The 19,508-nt window shown below is 54.8% G+C and overlaps 7 protein-coding genes across 7 annotated transcripts; 2 read left to right on the top strand and 5 right to left on the bottom strand.

Moving 5' to 3' along the window:
- Nucleotides 1-654: 654 nt before the first annotated feature.
- On the bottom strand, nt 655-4,699 carry POSPLADRAFT_1044842 (hypothetical protein; the record flags this gene model as incomplete). The annotated part of the gene is made up of 11 exons (XM_024478621.1): nt 655-1,335; nt 1,386-1,466; nt 1,530-1,748; nt 1,812-2,076; nt 2,134-2,312; nt 2,368-2,467; nt 2,523-2,908; nt 2,963-3,098; nt 3,143-3,262; nt 3,317-4,023; nt 4,676-4,699. The coding sequence occupies 11 exons, from the start codon at nt 4,697-4,699 to the stop codon at nt 655-657; spliced, it is 2,898 nt and encodes a 965-aa protein (XP_024342278.1).
- Nucleotides 4,700-4,806: 107 nt separating this feature from the next.
- POSPLADRAFT_1054229 (hypothetical protein) lies at nt 4,807-6,171 on the top strand (the record flags this gene model as incomplete). The annotated part of the gene is made up of 4 exons (XM_024480495.1): nt 4,807-4,994; nt 5,062-5,596; nt 5,655-5,850; nt 5,918-6,171. 4 exons carry the CDS (start codon nt 4,807-4,809, stop codon nt 6,169-6,171), a joined length of 1,173 nt encoding a protein of 390 aa, XP_024342277.1.
- Nucleotides 6,172-6,467: 296 nt separating this feature from the next.
- On the bottom strand, nt 6,468-6,794 carry POSPLADRAFT_1135318 (hypothetical protein; the record flags this gene model as incomplete). Its single annotated transcript, XM_024484574.1, has 2 exons — nt 6,468-6,505; nt 6,596-6,794. The coding sequence occupies 2 exons, from the start codon at nt 6,792-6,794 to the stop codon at nt 6,468-6,470; spliced, it is 237 nt and encodes a 78-aa protein (XP_024342276.1).
- Nucleotides 6,795-7,253: 459 nt separating this feature from the next.
- On the bottom strand, nt 7,254-9,066 carry POSPLADRAFT_1073527 (hypothetical protein). The gene is made up of 5 exons (XM_024482618.1): nt 9,024-9,066; nt 8,875-8,969; nt 8,794-8,821; nt 8,481-8,619; nt 7,254-8,300 (listed from the first exon to the last, which is right to left on the bottom strand). The coding sequence occupies exons 1-5, from the start codon at nt 9,041-9,043 to the stop codon at nt 7,485-7,487; spliced, it is 1,098 nt and encodes a 365-aa protein (XP_024342275.1). The 5' UTR covers nt 9,044-9,066; the 3' UTR covers nt 7,254-7,484.
- An 874-nt stretch (nt 9,067-9,940) lies between these two features.
- On the top strand, nt 9,941-13,845 carry POSPLADRAFT_1073526 (hypothetical protein; the record flags this gene model as incomplete). The annotated part of the gene is made up of 10 exons (XM_024482617.1): nt 9,941-9,957; nt 10,005-10,042; nt 10,101-10,156; nt 10,210-10,383; nt 10,443-10,509; nt 10,884-10,929; nt 10,980-11,519; nt 11,577-11,600; nt 11,651-12,329; nt 12,380-13,845. 10 exons carry the CDS (start codon nt 9,941-9,943, stop codon nt 13,691-13,693), a joined length of 2,955 nt encoding a protein of 984 aa, XP_024342274.1. The 3' UTR covers nt 13,694-13,845.
- A 1,426-nt stretch (nt 13,846-15,271) lies between these two features.
- Nucleotides 15,272-16,067, bottom strand: POSPLADRAFT_1136308 (hypothetical protein; the record flags this gene model as incomplete). The annotated part of the gene is made up of 4 exons (XM_024484664.1): nt 15,272-15,466; nt 15,530-15,777; nt 15,831-15,895; nt 15,958-16,067. Coding segments are annotated over 4 exons (618 nt in total), but the record flags the coding sequence as incomplete, so codon positions are not given.
- A 396-nt stretch (nt 16,068-16,463) lies between these two features.
- On the bottom strand, nt 16,464-19,393 carry POSPLADRAFT_1136551 (hypothetical protein; the record flags this gene model as incomplete). The annotated part of the gene is made up of 10 exons (XM_024484699.1): nt 16,464-16,778; nt 16,839-16,907; nt 16,963-17,316; nt 17,377-17,452; nt 17,509-17,615; nt 17,704-18,025; nt 18,085-18,252; nt 18,313-18,506; nt 18,558-18,692; nt 18,986-19,393. 10 exons carry the CDS (start codon nt 19,391-19,393, stop codon nt 16,464-16,466), a joined length of 2,148 nt encoding a protein of 715 aa, XP_024342272.1.
- Between the last annotated feature and the right edge of the window lie 115 nt (nt 19,394-19,508).

The following is a 19,508-nucleotide window of genomic DNA, read 5'->3' as shown; positions in this document are numbered from 1 at the left end:
AGTACACTACGACTCGATGACACCGCTTCGAGCGACAGAATGGCTAGGTCTGTTGGACGTGCTCATCTCGGCGCCATGATCAGCCACGAATGCTCGCGTAGGCCGGGTAAAGCCCAGGTTTGCATCTGGGCAAGCCAGGCCCGTCTCACTTTCTTTCACTGGCGCGCGCGCGGCATCGCTAAAGTCATTGCTGCCATCCGGTCCGGCGGCCGCACTTCCGCGGAGAAAAAGACAAAAATTGTAGGAAACAATCTCAAGATTCAAGTCATAACAGGATCTAAACTCAAGGAGTCACCTTGCTTCATGATTGCGGCCATGACTTTATTTCGTCCGCATATTAAACTCTTCTTCACAAGCCCGAGAGTCGAAGGAATGAAGACGATAGTACGTATTTTCTTGTCCGGCAGTAAGAGGGAAGTAACGAAACAAGGAAAAGAATAAAACAAATCGGGCTTTATCGGGGTCGCCGTCAGTTGTCTAACTTCAACGCGTTTTCCTTCACAACGGCCCTGTGTATACCACGCACATATTAAATTCACTCAGGACCAAGAAAACTACTCTCATCATCCACGTCATAAAGTCATAGCACACCAACAACGGTCGAGCATCGTGCTCGCCAGCGTACATACATACTCACACACGAGAGTCCATAGATCAGATCGCTCTCGGCGGTCCCCTACCCCGCCCCTTCACATTCGCGCCCGTCCCATAGATCTGTGCAAGCAACCCCAGCACGCCACCGTCCTCGAGCTCCTCCTCAGCGTCCAGCTGGCTCTGAGTCGGTCCCGCCAACCCCGCGCCCGGCCGCCGGCCGTCGACATAAGACTCGCCCAGCATGCTTCCCACCCCGCCGTCCGCCGCGAGCTCCTCCTCCGGAATCACCGACGCTGCGCCGGCCCCCGCGCCAGTGGCACCGGGCATGACGCTCCCCTGGGAGTCGCCCAGCACCGCCGTCCGCGCCATATCCATCCCCGCCGCGGACTGGAAGATCGTCGACACACCCGTGTCCCCGCCTGTGCCGCCCACGATACTCGTCATGCCTAGCTGCCCCACGCCGAACCCGCGCGTGCTCTGCATCAGCGCGCTGCCCCGCCGGCGTACGCCTTGCACCTGGCTCTGCCTGAGCGCAGGGTCCCCCTGGGCCGTCGCGTTGAGCGTGCCGCTGCTGTCTTGCCCGAAAGCTGGGCGCCCCCCGCCGCCACCGCCACCGTCGGACGGGCGCCGCAGGAGGCGTCGTCGGCCGAGCCCAACGGGATGCGCGGCGCTGAAGTCGGCGATGCGGCTCAGGTACAGGGAGCCACTCGGGTCCGCGGGCATCCATTCGGGGTGGGCAGCCTGTGCGGAATGGTGAGGTCACGAACAAGGAGCGGAAACACAGCACCGACCTTGAAATTCAGGAAGCTCTTCTCCATCTTGCCCTCCTTTGACAGCAAACGCTCGTCCTGCACCTTCGTGGGCGCCCCGAACTATGGTGCGATGGGAAATCAATAAGTGGAATACCGCAGCTCGATTCTGCATGCCAGACGTACCTTGACATTTCCGTGTCGCTGGAAGTCGAAGACCGCGAAGCTACACACATACCCGATTCCGTCCACGTGTACGGTGAACTCACGGAAGAAGTCGATAATGGCCGGCGCGCAAGGCGGAAGCGAGTACCAAAGCACGAACGGTGTCAGGATCACTGACAGCAACTCCTGCGCAAAGATCATGACCTTCATCGCGAAGAGCTCACCAAACTCCTCGTGCACCTGTGATCGTCCAACGCACCCATGTCAATGAGGGTCGATCGTGCTTGAGATTAGTATATCTACCTTCTTTGAGTGCAGCTGGCCCTGCCATTCTTCGGGCATATAGTGCGTGTACTGCACAACTTCCGTCATGAGCATCTCCGGATCGAAAACCATGTTCTCCTCAGGGATCATCCCTCGTGCGACTGCTAGGATTGAACCGAAGACGCCGAGATAGAACAAGACGGTGCGGTGAGGTGTGACCTCGAAGTGAACGAACAAGTCCGGGTCCATGACGGATGCAAGGAGCAGGACGGCAGCGAATGACCCAGCAATGAATGCGATGAAGCTATTGTCTCATCTGGGTGAGCAGGGACAAGCTGAGGGATAACATTGAGGTAAATACCGGACGATGAGTGTCACTTTCTCATTCGGGAACTGCCCAATGTACATGCTGGCAGTCGGATATGACTCGCTCAGACGTCGCTTGAAGAGGTGCGGCAATTCGTTGAACTCGCGAAACTTCCACTGCGCGAATGGTGTATATCGTCTTCCGCCGATATTGGATGGATTCTTGTGATATTCCTACGCATCCGACAGTCACCATTGTGCACGTAGGTCAGTAATGTTCTCCACATACCTCGAAGTACCTGAAGAACGAGTACATAACGAGATAGAGTACAATGAAGGGGGCGAAGATCGCGTTCAAGACGCCCATGAATATGAGCCGCCGGCGTAATCTGCAAGTCATAAGTGTCAAGTTCAATCGCGGGTACGCTGCAAGGAGAAGCCTACCCTTCAATCAACACTGCTCGATTCTTCGACTTGAGAAACACCTTCCTCACGCGACCACTAGAGTCGAACAAATATTCCATCAGACAGAAGCGCAGATTCCACTCGAGCGCCCTGGTCAGCGTGCGACCCTTGCCATCTTCTTTCACAAATATGAACTGTTTGATGAAGGGTGGCAGTGGCACGCGCAGGTCTAGTAGCTCCTTGTTGAACAAAGCGATCAAGTAGTTCTCCTGGCGCATGATGCGGTTAGCAATGTCGTGCGCGTCCAGCTTCGCGGTGATCGACTGGCCGGCCCCTGTGGAGGAGATGGCCGTAAGTGGGTTGTCTTCGCGTATTGCGGCTATACGCCGTACAACTTCTGGCCAGGAGATTGTCTGAATATCTGCCTATAAAGGGGATTAGAGCAGTGATGCAGAGTACGGTGGAGGTGAAGGACGAACATCAGGTATGCGTAGTAGATGTGTGTAGAAGCGATACATATCGACTAGGCGGACAATGCTTAGCACGTATGTGACGCTCTGCCAGGCAAGGAAAGCGGTGAAGAGAATAAAGAATATAAGCGTGAATCCGGAGAACCTGCTCTGTATTAGCTTCGTTCACTGGTATCACTTGGAGCTGACCTTGACACGCAACGATTCACTATGACCTCATCTAATCGCGTTACCTTGTCGTGTCGTATCCGGGAATAGTCGACACATCCCAGGAGGAAGGTCGAGAAGCCGATCACAAACCCGACTGTGCTACGTGCAACATTAGTACAAGGTGAACATTGGCATCATGTTGAGGTCACTGACAGAAGATTAAGTCCGCGAGATAGGGCGATACTGTATATCCCTTTGCCTTCATAATATAGGTACACCTCCTGCAGGAATGCGTCTAGATTGTAGACATTGACCCAGCTCCACAGTGCACGCTCGTGTGCGTCAAGGCCACGCATATGTTTCGACTGATGTTCATGCAGAGGTCGTGATTCTTGTGCTTCATCGAGATCCAGCTCGGACGGTCTGGGAGGGATAGATACAGGAGTACCATTGGAGGTCGTGGGTAATATGGGCGGATTCTGCTTGCGCGAGGTAGAGTACAGAGGCTGTCTTCGTATCTCCTTCGCCTTACCCTTGTGTACAGCAGACGGCGACGTCGGTCTTCGCGTACCAAGAGAGGGAGACTCAATCATCAGATTCTGCGGGACTTCCTCGTCAGACGACTCTTCCTCCTGCTTCGGGTCGTTCTGCCGGATGTTCGGTCTCAATACATCCATCTCGGAGCCATCCCCTGACCACCCTCCTCTGCGCTTTCCATGCGACTTTGACTTGGTAACAGTGGAGAGCGTGCTGCGGTTCGCATGGCCAGCCTCTAGGTCTCCGTTTGCATGCTCACCCTCTTCCTCCTCTTCTTCTTGCAGCACGTCTTGGTCTGCTCGCACATAGCCCTGGTACGTGCGACCCATGGGGTTCAACATATGTAAGAATGGTCGCGAGCTGCTGCCGCCAGGGAATATCGACTGGGAGGCGTTCAGCGATTGAGAGGAAGACAATGGGCGGGAAGTAGACGATGTTGGTGGTGACTTGGACATTGTGCGTTTTGATGGTCAGTGATGTCTCAAAATATCATGGCAATTCCTGGAGGAGGAGAGAGACCGAGGATGGTCGATGTCAGGCCTGCTGCTTGTCCTCTGTGCGGTCGCAAGACGTAAACCCAAACCTCGGAGCCTTACGTCCTCGGGTACCCATACAAGGCAAGCCCGAGCACTCGGAGAACGCGACCACCTGCCGCGCTCGCGACTGGCTTGAGCAGGATGTCTTTGGCACTTCGCTATTCCACAAAGTCCCTCCGACAATGTCGTCGAACTGCTATCATTTCACGATCCCTTCAACTATCTTGTGCTCTCTCCACCTCAGCATTTGATCCTACTGTGCGACACTATATCTCAAAGCTAGCAGAGCGACAGCCATGCTTTTCTATGTCTGCCTCCAACGTCAATATCATGCACAAGCCTCATGAGTTTTATCAGATGCTACTGGTTGGTACACATCTGCTACATGTTCTCATACGTCTGAATTTCCTGTAAGAAAATGATACGCCGAGCGCGTCAGAGACTCTTCATTTCGTCACTGTACATTGGATCTGAAGACCTTGAGCTGGTACGCACGTACAATCACTCCAGTTCCTGTTGACATTCAATCCATCTATATAGATAAATACACTGCATGAGAGCCTCCGTGCAAACCCTTCATTGCATGTGTATATGCACCTGGATTACAACCGCTGCACACGTCCAGAACCAATGTCCACGGCGAACTTGCTACTGCCACTCCTGAGGGAATTCCCAGATCGGGTCCACGTGTGGCTCTTCCGTAGCCCAAGTTTGAAAGGGCTCATGGCAAAGATTATGCCTCCACGTTTCAACGAAGGCTGGGGCGGTACATGGCATCCAAAAATATACGGTGCTGATGACGAGCTGTTGATATCCGGGTAAGGAAGTACGTCTTCTCCTCTTACACCCAGTGCGTAACTCATCATACGCCTCATGGCACCTTAGTGCAAACCTGAACACGTCGTATTTCTCGGATCGTCAAGACCGCTACATACACTTCACCGCCCAGAATCGTCTAGCACAATATTGCTTCTCCTTCCTGGAACAAGCATCTACCTACTCATACTCTCTACTACCGTGCTCATCTCCCTCCGAGGGATACATGCTGCACTGGCCAGATACAGCGACACATCCTCACCACTTCGAGCCGAAGGCGGAATCAGCCTTGACAAGTTTCCAAAATACCTGGCGGCAAGTGTCAGGAAAGATTCTTGACCAGGATTCCGGCACAGAGGCACAATCAAGACCAGATGTTCTCGTTTTTCCTATCATTCAGGCAGGCCAATTCAATGTCCGAGAGGAAGAGTGGTGTCTCGATCAGTTGTTCACTGACCTCGGAGCGCCCGAAACCTCCCGATCCCTCGGGTATTCAGGGCCACTCACAGACCTCACAAGTGGCTATTTTGGACTGTATAAACCATATCAAGAACACCTCATCCGCTCAAGGACTGCTAGCCGAGTCTTAGCAGCCAGTCCCAAGGTGATTACCGTGCTATCCTGCCTTCTACTTACCTCCAGCATTCCAACCTCCGCTACAGGCAAATGGGTTTTATGGCTCGAAGGGTGTCTCCGGCCGCATACCTGAGGGCTACACCGTCCTCGAACGTAGATTCATGAGAGATGTGCGCAACGCTAGTCGAGAATGGCCTCATGACGAACCCCTGGAGCAACGCGCTCGTCCGGGCATACAGCTCTGTGAATGGGTAAAAGACGGGTGGACGTATCACGCCAAAGGTAGGTCTCTTGTCACCGCCACCGTCAAAATATCCGCCGATACAAATTCATGCATGCATCTGTTCAGGCATCTGGTGGCGCCCCACACCGTCCGCGCACCCCCTCCTGACTCTGTTTGGCTCCACGAACCTCAACTCGCGCTCCGCCAATCTGGATACGGAACTGTCATTCATGCTGGTGACCAACTCTCCGGCACTGCGCGCACGCCTCGCCGAGGAGGTCGACGGGCTCCGCGCTCATGCGCGTGCCTGGCGTGGTGACCAGCGCAAAGTCCGTCCGGCTTCGTGGATCCTGGCTAGTGCTTTGAGCAGTCGGCTGTGAGGACTCTGGCAGTAGACGTATAAGGGTCATGACACAATATCAATATTTACTGCTGATATAATATACTCACTAGTCTCGTTTCCAGACTTTATAGGCGGATCACGTGTGCTATTACCCAATTGGGTGGCGGAGATCTAAAAACCCCTGCACACTCTCGCCTATAAGGTCTGGTGAAATTTGCAGGGAGGGAGGGGGGTATCCATCACGCGTCACCAAAGTCACTGGTGATGATACCTCTCACGTCTGCTCACGTACGTGACTGCGTCCGACGCGCCTCACGTCTCGCGCCGCACACCTCAAAACTCAGTCGCTAGTTGATGTATGTGCATGTATGCTATGGTAGCCAACCTACATAATCATAATGTTGCCTATTCCAACTACTCATCCGAGCCCTTGGCTGGGCTCGCTACGCAGTGTCGTTGACGATTCTGACTCCGACCTGGACTCCCCGCCAGCTTCGGACTTGGGCAGCGATATCTTTGACAACCACTCGGGGCTTCTGTCTCTGCAGACGAGTACTGGTGCGTTTTTGCTGCTTCCTCACGGGCTTTCTTGAGGATGGATGCTGAGAGCGTCAAAAGACCATACGAGAACTCGGCAATAGTGGATATAGCGGAAGCCATACTACGCGACGTACTTAGATGAGACTTACGGAATGCGTCGCAGGCAAGATGCGCCGCAGGCACGTCAAGCGCCGGGGCGTGACGGATACCCCCCTCCCTGCAAAACTCACCAGACGTTAAGGGGGGGAGTCGTGCAGGGTTTTCTGTAACTCCGCGTCCAAATACAGTAATATTTCACGTGATCCCTTCTCCCCCCTTAACGTCTGGTTACGAGACTATATACTCACCTATTCTCAGACTCCTCCACACTGATTTTAGGAGGTGGGAGAGGCCTTATCGGGTAGTAATACTCACAGTTATATCCCATGTATCCTAGACTTTGGGATGGGGAATTCTATGTCAGTTGGCAATTTCCAGTAATAGTTGGCGCTTGAAACTGTATTTTTATGATGCCAAACCAGATTCTTATATTTTTATTCTGACCCAATGGGCTCAATACATTGATGCGCAAAACCAGGTGGGAGCGACCACGCCTAACATGCTTCCGTTATTACGCGCATACATCGCTGTAAACATGCAGGATCATGATCATTGCGAAAGAAAATCAGCCGCGACGGATAGGACAGAATGAGTGATGACAAAGAGCTCGAAGATATGATAGCCGCACCACAAACAGTGCCTCACAAAAGACACTCAGTAGAGCTCATGCACTATGCCAGAAAAGAGAGTCCGAGATGATCACCAAAGCCCTCAGCGAGCGACCGCACCCGCAACAGCACCTCGCCGGCCTCTTCCACCCCCGCTCCGCCTGCCATATCCGCCCCATCCCCCGACATACGCGCCGGGGCCCATAAGACCCACCCCACCAGGCTCGCCAAACGTCGCGACATTCCGCTCCCGCTCCTCTTCCCGCCGGTTTCTGCCCCCACCACGACGACCTCCGCGCCCCCCACGCGCATCCGCTGAGGGACCGTTACTGCCCGTCGATAGCGAGTCGAAAAACGACTTCTTCGGATTGTACGCGGGGTCATCCTTAGCATCCCCTGCCTTCTCCTTACCAGCGTCGTCCTTGGTCTTCTCACCCGCCTCCACTCCATCGATCTTAGGTGTCCCACGTGGCGACAACGCAGCCTTGTCAAAGCGTGCGTTTGAACTCTGGAAGTCAAAGTCTGTCGTAGGTACACGCAGATCACTAGTTTTGGGCTCCTGGCCACGACCACGACGACCGCCAGCGCGAGGAGCTGAATTACCATTTACGGTTCCATTGGTCACGCGCAGATCGCCAAGGGCGCGCTCGACAGTTTCCAGAGAAGCTGTCGCAGTGTGTACAGAGTTGTTGCGACCATTCCGACTGGTCGTGGCAGGCGATGTTTGCTGCTGTGTTTGAGTGGCCGCCGCAGAGCCAGGTTGGGGGGAGGTAGAAGGCTGCGCAGACGGTTGACGGGGGGGATAAGGCTGCTGCCGTTGCTGTGCTGGTACAGGTGGCTGCTGCGGCACCGAAGATTGCGTCTGGTAAGGTTGCTGATATGGCGGATATGCAGCAGTGTTCGCCATGGGTGCCGAAGCCTGTGTAGGAGACAGTGAGTACAGTTGCCGAAGCATAGGGTAGTGTTATGATAGACGTCAGAAGGAAGGCAACGGGATATCCACACGAGGTTATGCGCTCTCGGACTTGCGAGCCAATGGCTCGTTTACATCCGTGAATGGTTTCATCTCTCAGATTCACGAATACAGGACGGAACTTACTCCGAGGACAGCTGGATCATCGTGAACGTTCCGTCGTACTGGTTGTGGCTCGTCGACAGCAAGATCCTTCACTTCGGATGCGCGGAAAATAATGTAGGCATATGGTTCCTGTACTGGGGGAATGAACTGATCTGGCGGGCTGGTGATGATGACATGTCAGCTTGCTGCATACATGTAAGACATACAAAAGGTTCAGAAGGAAGGCAACGGAAAGATCCACACGGTTTGTATGCGCTCTCGGATCGACGAGCTGTGCTCATTTACATCCGTAATAGCTTCATCATGACGACGCCGCATATGGTAGGAGACTCACCGTCGCGACTCTGTACCCATCGAGTAGACTGCACACCAACACGATGAGATGCAAGTACATGATCAATATTTGACAGCTCACCATTAGACAACTGAATGGTCGACGCGGCGGGGTCGATGCCCGCGAGGATCCCTCTGTATCGTACATCTGAATGAGAAATAAGAGAAATGGGCTTTCTGCGCCGTATAGATCAGCAAGCGCGTCGTGTTGTGCGAACAAGAAGGGCGAACCCGATGAAACTGGCGGCCATTGGGGTGTTGTGCGAGGATGGGTGTTCAAATTTGCGAGCGCGCGTCGACAGAAGTGTTGACAGGACCCCGGCGAATCCCCCAAGAGCTCTGATCCCGCGCGGACCGCCCTCCGGGGGTCAGCCCATGGTCGATTTCGGGGGAACTTCACATAACCTCGCCTGATTCCGGTCAGTTTTGGGGGTAAATGGCATCTAACGTCTAAACATTGCAAAAAAGGCGAGAAATTGCAAAAAATCGCGCGCGCGATTGTACCATTGTCACAAGGCCGTACATAGATTTAGAAGTACCGACTACTACACTGAGGCCACTGATTGACGTGATACTAATCTCTCTACTTCGGATCTTTGCATTTGCACAAGATCATTAGACCTATAAATTCCTACTTACATGAAGTTTGGTATCGAGAACCGATAAGTAAAGTAACATAGCGACGAAGCGGTATCAAGAAGCAATCGAGTGAGACGTCACCGGTATCATTGTACCTTTCCGGCACATTTCGGCACCCGTTCCGAGACCGGATGGACCTTATGTTCGGGGGTCGAGGATCATACCTCGCCCCGGACGCCTGGTTTCGGGGGCACCTGGCACATAACCTGACCGCCGTCCGGGCCCCGTGTCGGGGGTTTGAGATGTAAGATTTTGGCTCCAGAGGCCCCCTTTTCGGGGTTTTCGAGATCAGAGCTCTTGGGGGATTCGCCGGGGTCCTGTGCTGACGGTGCTGTACCCCGGCCTCTTCCGAGTCTCCGCGGGGACACCTGCCTTTCTGGGACAGCGCGTCTCATTACACTGCCATCAGGCGTGCTTAAGGCGAGACTGCATCTCCCGCGCATTCTGCCAGTCCGTCGCCTCTCCTTTCTTACTTTTCTTTCTATTATATACCCTACTAACGTCTGCTTATGTCTGCCCCAAGACTGTATGTACTCATCGCATCGCCCCGTCGTTCTACTAATACAGTTCTAGGACCCTACGACCTCCTCCGAACATCGAGTTCGTGCAGGGTATGTTTCCATCTTGTGAGAAGCCACGGCGCGTCCACCAAGCTCTAACACGTCCCAGGCTATCCCGGCATTCCTCCTGGCGCGCCTGACCGCCCCCAAGCTGCAGTCAAAGGCGTACGTGAGCCGCTTTCTGGCGCTCCATCCCAGCCTTAACGCCATCTTGCCAGACTATTGAGTTGCGAGTCGCGCCTGAGGGGGTCAAGGCCAAATGGGTTCGCATCGAGCTCAGGAAGGTTGAAGTACTCCCGGGCGGCGGTGTCGCGAACACGTTCTTCGATTTCGTGGGCCAGAGCCCCATAAACGTGTGGCAGTCTAGCGAAGAATATGGCACACTGCAAACGGTACGTACAGGATCATGCATATGCCATACCCTACTCCCATGAAGCTCTAATTTTTACAGCAAGATTTTCCGTTCTATATACGCATTCCGGAGTCCATTCCTCCTAGCATCGCGTTGGAGAAAGCTGGTAAGAGGTCATCCGTATTGCATGTGTATGGGAGTTCGATTGGTTGGGTTCAATTGGCGCACAGTCGCCTTCCTTGCAACTCTGCATCGGGATGCCAATGCAAATTGGGCCCTTGACAATTAATGCGCCGAAGGCTTCGTGCATGTGCCATTTTGGCATATGGTACGTCAGTGCATGCCCGCATTGGCGTGTTGCAAGTATGCGGCCGGGATCAAGGCACAGGTGATTGGCAGAGCGCCATCCGACGGCCTTCCGACGTTGTGCCTAATGCGATGCTGTGACTGTCTGTGTGTCGGCCAGATCCCAACAATTGCTGTTATCTTGTTTCGTCTAGTGTATTCTTGATAAGCAACTGATATCATTTATTACAGCAGGCATCAAGTATGAACTCATTGCTTCTGTCTGTGTCAAGGGCAAGAGGTTCGTTGGCCGCGTAAGCAACTGAAAACCATTGTCTTACATGTACGCAGAGGTCTTCTACGGCGCGACAAGCCATCAATTGCGACAACTTCGCAAACGATAATCATTGACAAGCACGAGTTGCATTCAACGTGGCCCATTTACCAGCAGCCCGAGTCGCGCAACCACACTGAAGGGTCGGTTACCCTAATCGTAGAACGCGAGCGTACTTGTTATGGGCCTGGCGACCGCGTCGACATCTCTGCTATCGTCAAGACAGACTCGCTACACACTGAAATCTTGCGCGGCTATGAGTTCACTTTACGTGAGACCACTGTCTTCCGTGGAAGTCCAACATCGGGCAAGAAAGGGGCACCCGCCGTGAGGGCGGTGCACATCGGCGAGCAGCGTGTACCGCTCAACGTGACATTGTACGGCGGTACACAGCACAAGGCAGAGCTCAACATTACGATTCCTCAACAGCATACCACCGCGACAATCAACACTGCGAGGCATATTGATATAACTTATACGCTAGTTGTGAAGGCCCAAATGGGTACAGGACAGAACGTCGTGCTTGAGTTGCCGGTGATTGTGTCAAACTGGCCAAGGTTTGTTCAATTTTCATCTGCCTTCTGCCCCATTTTGATGTTCATCGTGCGCTATAGAGCTGTTTCTGTTGAAGCGATGCGGTATGTAGCACGTGGCAGGTTTGGCTATCAAGCTCAAACGGTATATACAGGCGCATAGGCGTTGCTCCTAATGTCGCCGTGCACGGACATGCAACGCCAGAGACGGCCGTTGCGATTGGGAAGCCAATTGTTTCTGCAAGCATCCTGAACAAGAACATGGCTGCATCCGATGCTGACGTCGCGATAGGGCGCCCATCTACTGACAAGTTCAGCACGGCGCCGTCGAAGAAGACAAGCGTCCCAACTGGTCTGAACAAGCCCGACGAATTTGGCGTCTCGCGGGTGGTAGAGACGGTGCACGCTAAGAGTGTTGACGGAACGCCCAGTGTCACATCGTCCACAGACCAGTCCAGCGGGTATGTGCAGACAATTGGTGGCCCGCAGGGCATCGCTAGCGCATCCTCCAGTGGTGGTGCACGGATCGCCCCTTACGCAGACGAAACCACGGCGTTCGCGCGGCCTCGCGCTAGCAGCGCACGCGCACAGAGCGGGCGGCTGACCATCACAAATCATAATGAGGCCGAACTTGCGGAGCACGCACAAGCACAAGCGAAAGCACAGGCACAGGCAATACGGAGCCAGAGCAACCGTCCCTCAACGGCACAGACAGTAGGAGGAAGTTCGTCCCGTCGGTGGGTGAGTGCTGAAGAAGAGAAGCGCCGGCTCTACGAAACTGCCATAGCGAATGTCGAGCGTGTGCAGGGTGTGCGGCCACGCAGCCCTCCTTCTGTGAGTACTCGCTACAGTGGTCCTTGTACGCGTTCTGAAGATACGGTCAGGATCAGAGCGAGGCATCAACGCCTACTCCATCCGCGACGTCGGCGGCGTCTTCACCCGCCACCAACAATAAATCGGCGAAATCTACCCGATGGTTGTCAGCGGAGGAAGAAAAAATGAAGCTCTTCAACCACGCCCAGGCGGCGGTCGCTCGTAAGCATGGCCTCAACGGCTCATCTTATGACTCACCTGCGCCCTCACTACATGGGAGGAGCGATTCGGTCAACAGTCAGCAGCAGACGGTCTCCTCTCACCACGACAGCGAGGCCGCAGGAGGTTCATCGCGAACTCCTCCGACAAAGTCCCGCACACCTCAGTTCCCTTCTGCAGACGAGGAGAAAGCTGCGCTCAGACGATACATGGAAGCAAAGGCTGCCGTTGACCGCACCCATAACGCTACGTACGGTGCGCCGCCCAGCCCACCACTAACTGCTCCCAACGCCTACCAAGCCCTTTATCCTGAACGCGTCTCACCCCCACCTGCTTCACAACTCAGCGACTCACCCCCTCCGTTCATTACTTCTCCATCTCAACCTTCCTATTTATCTGAGAAAGAACGTTTACGACGTGCCTATGAAGCACAAGACGCTGCGGCCATGGCTGCACAAGCGCCCAGCATGCCGGATATCCAGCCAGCCTTGGTGCCCTCGATGCCCACACCGCCGCTGTCTCCACCTGGTTATATGTCTAGTGCAGACCCACCGGTTACTGACGCCGCAGCGGAGAAGGATATGTTGCGCCGTCGCTTCGAAGCGCAGGATGCTGCAGCGCTTGGCGCGTTCGGTGCACCCATGCCTCCTCCGCGTGTGGGTGGGCGACCACAGCCCTCGCCGCCAGGCCAGGGTTCGCGCCCACAACCAATGCCGCCGCGATCACCAGGCCCTGGAGCACCTAGCGGATCACAACCACTAAGCGCGCTAGAGGAGAAAGCGCGACTGAAAGCAATGTACGAGGCGGAGGACCGGACCACACAAGCGGCAGTCATGTCTTCGCCCTTTGCCAGACAGGCGTCGCTCCCTCCTATGAATGGTATCCACCGACAGGATACCTTTATTCCTGACTCAATACCCCCGCCGCCTCCTCTCATGCCGCGCCCTCCAAAGGAATATATCCAAGAGACACAAGAGGAAGATGCACGTACCAAAGCACGGCTACAAGCGATCGACAAGGAAATCGCGAACCTCGCCGGTCCAATGAAAACGGAGCTCATCCTCTCATCCTTCAGCGCAGATCTGGTTGATTCCAACGGAAACCCTATGCCTACACAAGGCCCGCCCGCGAGCATGTCACCCCCGCCAAGACTGGAAATTGAGTGAGCTCTCGAGCGACAAGGAGAGATACAGTATGGGCTCGTACATCTGGCAACAGTAGCTATTCCCTCAGTGGTCGTAGGATACACTAAGTATTCGTACAAGTACATCTCTAATTACAACATGAATGACAACGGATACGGATATTTATCGCTTTCGCTTCGTCTTCGGACCGGCTGCCATCGAGTCGAGAACAGTGGGAGTGGGTAATGAAATGCCAGCAACGTCCGATTTACGCTTCTGGGGCTTGGGAATGGATGATGAGAGTGGTGATGGTGCGGTGTCTGACTGCACCTCGTCGAGGAACGCGGTGAGCTGTTCGGTGGAGGCGTCGGCAACACTGGTCCCGTCGATACGAGTCGAGGGATCGTAGTGACTCGTGACGTCAGAGTAGTCGGCACTCGGGTCAGACGAAGACATGCCGTTCAAAAGGGACTCCAGGAAGGAATCGGAATTGCTGTCCTCGGTATGGTCCAAGGGCGGCAAGAGTGAGGGATCCGCGCAAGCAGCGTCGATATGCATGCTGTTTGGGTGCATACCTTTCGCGCTGTGCATGTCGCTGAGCCCGGGCGTATGCATGCTGTTGATAGAGTTGCCCGGTGATAATGACGCACCGCCGACGACTGCCGAGTGCTCACGATCCAGCGCTTGGGCCGTGAGGGTCTGCGGGTCTATCCCGAGATCGTTGATGAGCGAGTTGAGGCTCGTCTGGAGTACATCCATGTCTGCCTCGATATCCATTGCGTCGCGGTATGATGCCTCCAGTCTGGAGGCATTATCGAGCAGTGGTTCGAAGGGCATGACGTCATCGCCAGATGATGTTGTACTCAGCAGTGGTAAGGGAGCATTGGGAACAGATAGGTCGGACCGATAGCGATTGTAGTCGTTGTATGCAGCATTGTAAGGGGTGATCTGGGCGGACTGCTGTGCACCGTAGCTCGGTGGATCGGAAGGGGCCGCAAGAGGGTGATTCTGCTGCGTCGAAAGGGCTTGCATGAGCCGCTGCATTTGCACCGGGTTGCTCAGCACCTGCTGGATTGCCGCCTGCCACATGTTATCCGCATGGCCCGAGTCGTGCATACTAGCAGCAGCAGCAGACAGTATGGAAGGCGTAAGCGTGTCCGCTCGCGAAATGTTCACCGAGGCTGCAGGAGCAGTGCGCACAGGCAGTTCTGTCGTGGAACCGTGGTTAGAATGGTTGCCTGTGCCTGCTCTTGACAATACCTCAGCGGGCCTTGTGGGGGTAGAATCAACCGAAGCGGGAGAAGGGGTTTCGGGAGCAGTGGAAGATGATGACATCGTGGGCGAATCCAACGACGCCAATTGTCCTGCGAGGCGTTGGAGGTCGTACAATGTATCTTGCAACATTGCATAGGTCAACTTACCAGCAAGTGGGATATTGGTGCCCTCCTGCGAGTGCACTGCATGAGCAACGTCCCCATCATCATCGTCAACATCGGTAACTTCGACGGTCTTGCCCTTTGGAAACCTGCCACCGTCGCCAATCATGAGGCGCTGTCGAGCCCGAGGGACGACACCGGGAGATCGTCCCCCGTCGTCTTTGTGGATGGAATCAGAATTTTGGCCGAAGACCCCTGCAAGGAACTTGAGAATGCGATTGATCGTGTCCTGGTGCTTGTCGTGCCGCTGACGCGTCAATGTCGCCTCCTCCCAGAGAAGGTCATTGGACTTCTTCAGCGCGTTAAGGTCTGCTGAAATCGCCTGTTGGTGACGCTTGATCGCAGCAATGCCGTGAACAATGGAATTTACGTCGAGAACCTGTGAATTGGTGTTCCCAAGAGGCGCCGAGGGATTCATGGAGTCGGCAAAGTCATCGTCGACATTGCTGTTGTTATTCGCAGGCTGCTTCTTCCTCTGAATAAGACACAAGAGGTCGGGCTGGCCACGGTGAAAATGTGGATGCTCAAAGTTCCAGGGTTCAGTGTCTGTGTCGCTCTTCAAGACGCCCTGCTGCAGATGTGGGATCTTGTGGAAACCATACATATTGAGCTGTCGAACGAAGGATGTAAACTTTTGGTGCTTGAACCAGCGTCCGAGCACCTCGCGGGCGAAGCGTTCATGGTTGAGGACTGAGCGACGCATTACGACATCCATAGGTGAGAGCCTTTGAGGGTAAACGCACCGTAGAACGAATCTCCATTTTCCGACCAACGAATGAGCTCGTCGTTTCTCGGATCGTTCACGATTCTAAGAGCAGGCAGCGATAAACTGGAGTGCTTAAATATGCGGAGACAATGTGACGGACGTACTCATAGAGCTTCTGGAGAAACGGCGGGACGGCCTGGCGGGCCGCCTTGCTGAGATGGGAGGACTCGCTGCGGGGAAGACGGGCGAGAGCGACCTGCTGGTCGAGAGACATGTGAGGACGATGGTAGTGGTACAAGGACGGACACGCGTCGTGTTTGTCGGTCTGTATAAGAAATAGGACCCTGGGCAGAGGCGCAGGCTCAGCCACCCGAGTGTAAGACCAAGGTAAAATCTCCGCCACAATCCAAATAAGGATCAACCTAAATCTCGCCTCCGCTTCATCCTTCAGCCAAGACCTTCGCGCCTCGGACCCATCCTTCCCACTCCGGAACCCTTAATCTCAAATACTTAGGCTCGCACAGACACACTCGAGATGTCGGCGGCAAGTTTATGAATGGAATTGCCACCATAAGTATCGGGCGAGATGCAGACCTCGCCGGATATTTGCGTGAGAATACGAACAAAGAATACGGGTCCAGATTCTGGCACTGACGTCAGTACATTCCCTTCAGTCCTCTTCCCCCCCGAGCCCAAATATCTGGTACAGCAGGTGCACCTGCCCGAACGGCCGCTCGCTCCCCAGTAGCGTCGCTGCCGCTTCGTACCTGTTATCCGGCCTTCGCATCTCCTCGCACAACCGCTGGTACGCCCCTGCAATCTGCTGCAGCACCGCCTGGTGTACCCGCGTCGCGAGGCTCTGCACCGTAAGCTGTGACAAACGTGGGGAATCAACAACTCCCGGCCCGGACAGCCAACGTGAGAAGCTGCGCAGTGCACTCTGCAGCCGCAAGGGCTGGGCAGCGGGCAGGTGCGACAATGGTTCCTATGAGATGCAATGACTTCATGAGCCAGCTTGTCGGTCCTATTGCGTCACGGAACTCACGCTTGGCTGGCGACTCTCAATCGCACTGATGGCCTCACCCAGCCCGGTTTCTCCTAGGATGTTTGTATACTGATGGCCGCGTGCATATCAGCCATCTCCGGCTGGTCAGAATACTGCAACTCACGTGTTCCTCCGTTAGTTGTAGCACTTTAGCCTCGACCAATCCCTGGATGACACCTTGCTTCTCCGCTGTGAATGCAAAAGGCTCGATGACGCTCTGCAAGTAAGCCAGTGTATTCAGCATAAAGACCGACTGGTCCCAGTCAGGCCGCAGTTTCTTCTTGTCCGCAGACCGTGTCACACAGGTCTCGATCGCAGGGTCGACCATCTTGTCTAAAATGTCCCTGAAGCCGGCGTATAGTTCTTCGTCGCTCTCATTTCCGACCAGTGACGATTCATAGACCACCATAATCTCGCGCAGCACTTGCGCATGATCGAGTATGGAAAGCGGCGGAGACACGCTCATGTCATCTATATCCTGGAACATGGAAGTGCGATCATTAGATACAGAGAACAGTGTCCATGTCGTTTATCTCACCGGAGGAACTCGCAACAATGACCTTCCCTCCGTATCAATTGCGTCATAGAACACTTGGTATGCCAATTTGGTCAAGCTGCAGCGTGACAATTTCAATTGTGCATGCGGGCATAAACAGCGGCACAGACTCACTCTTTCAGTGTCTGCGACAAAACAGTAGTCTCTCCAATCGTCCTTTGCATTGTGAGCAAATAGAATTGCAACAAATTTGCGATCTTGTACGACGTGATACTGCTCTCCTGTGATCGAACCGTCTGCTGCACGCGCACCTTGGTATACTCCAGCATGAGAACTGCATGGCAATGCGCGGGGATGTGACACACTAACCTTGAGCGGTGTGCACAGCTTTCCAACCGCGGCGTCCATGAGCTCGCTCATCCACTCCTCTTCGACGCTCTCGCCAAATGACCGGACGCTCCCGACCATGCGCCCGTCTCCCCTGACCCCAAAGAGGCCCTCCAGGAACTCACGCTCTGCCGCGATTGCCTGATGCACCCACGCGAGCATATCCCCGACGTAGCGCAGGGGATCGTGGGCGTGCAGCTCGATCGGGCGCGGGAGCCCGCCAGGGCCACCCCGCGTGAGCGCATCCGTGAACGTAGTTAGGAGCGTCGTCTGGCGCGTCTGCGAGAGAAACGCGAGCGCTTCCCTGTGTCTCGTCTCAGCGGTCGGGTCGTACCTTAAATCAGGTATAAGGATGTGACGCACGACAGGAGCTCCGGGCGTTCGCGCAGTCTGCGCACGGCCTCACGCATGGAGAGGTTGGCCTCGAGCTGGCCATCGCGCCCCATCTGCCTGAACTCGAAGCAGCACCAGCGGAATATCTTTTCGTAGGCCTGCTCTAGGTATCCTGACGTAGCGGACAAGATGTCGAGCCTGAAATTGAGAGGTATGGCGTGAGGCTAATACAAAGTAATTGCAGTGGCGCATACATACCCCGCCTTCGTTGGACCATCCTCGCCGGACATGAGGACACGGCAGTCGTCCCTAATATTTTCCGCCTTGTCCATGGCGGCAAAGAAGCGTTTCCCGACGGGCACGTCGCGCGAGGTTATTGCGTCCTTCTCGTCATCGGTTAATGTAAACCTGCCTAGGAATAGAGACACAATAGACTGGCGCGCCGCAATTACCTGTCTATGTGACAAAATATGAGATTTGAGCAGCATGGATGCGCCGCCTACCCACCTCTCTTCTCGTAGGCTACCTGCTCTGTCTAAAAGAGACTTACAGGCACCCGTCGTTTCCTCAAGCTGGGTTTGAGCCTCGTCACAGCGCAAGCGCATTACGCCTACATGTTCTTGCAGTGTATCCAGATGCTTCGAGGGCCTGTCAGTGACAGGAAGGAAGGACGCGGGATATTTTGAAATATGCAATTGCCATGCCCTCACCGCCCATAGTTGGGTGATATATCTTTCAGAGAAGCAGTACGCCAAGCCGTGGTCTGTACATTTTTTTAATCTCCGGCTAAAGAGATGTTCATACTGCAGGCTTTAGGTTTGACCAGGCGAGCGTGAGTAGCAGTGCGCAGCCGCAGGCACTGCATCGTGCATACGGGTAACTGAGATGCATAGCGCGCTCAGCGCGTGAGCGAGAATGAGCCCATACACACCTTATCCACCTCTCCAAATGCCTGGAGGAACTTGCGACTCGATTCCGCGAGTTTGCTCTCGACATCGCGTCGGAGGTTCTTTCGGGCCCTCGCGGCAATGTCCCCTGGGACAGCTTCGTGCGCAACAGTCCCGCTTGCTTGCGTTCTTGTATATGTCCGCCCCACGTCTCCCTCGTCTAGATCCTCGTCCTCCACGTCTCGGTTTACCTCTTTACCCTTCGCAGATGCGTGTGCACCCGAGGGTGGTCCATATAGTTCCGAGAGCGTGTGCAGCGCCTCCTTGGTTGCCTCATCGTCAAAGTTCGAGCCGAGTACCTTGTACAGGCGGAGCGAGATGGGGTTCTGCGCTTGTGGCTGAGATGAGAGGTTATGCCGGGACGGGAGAGGAGAGACGGAGACAGCACTCATGATCCTAGCCACAGAGGCGCCCGCAATCGACGCATTCACGAATCGCGATCAATTGTCTGCGCCACACCCCGCGCGTCTACGACCGTCTCCCCTCCCTCGGGCCACCACTCGCCGG

The sequence above is a fragment of the Postia placenta genome, assembly GCF_002117355.1.
Source record: "Postia placenta MAD-698-R-SB12 unplaced genomic scaffold POSPLAscaffold_3, whole genome shotgun sequence".
Taxonomy (NCBI): Eukaryota; Fungi; Basidiomycota; class Agaricomycetes; order Polyporales; family Adustoporiaceae; genus Rhodonia; species Rhodonia placenta.
Note: the sequence above shows the minus strand (reverse complement) of the source record. Positions and strands in the feature narration are given on the sequence as shown.

Excerpts from the sequence above, each read along its gene's own strand:
- POSPLADRAFT_1073527 (XM_024482618.1), bottom strand. The coding sequence starts at position 9,043 with ATGGCCGCCAGTTTCATCGG. Across the intron at positions 8,822-8,874 it reads GACCATTCAGTTGTCTAATG|TCTACTCGATGGGTACAGAG; the intron begins GTGAGCTGTCAA and ends GTTGGTGTGCAG. Across the intron at positions 8,620-8,793 it reads ATGGGTACAGAGTCGCGACG|CCCGCCAGATCAGTTCATTC; the intron begins GTGAGTCTCCTA and ends CATCATCACCAG.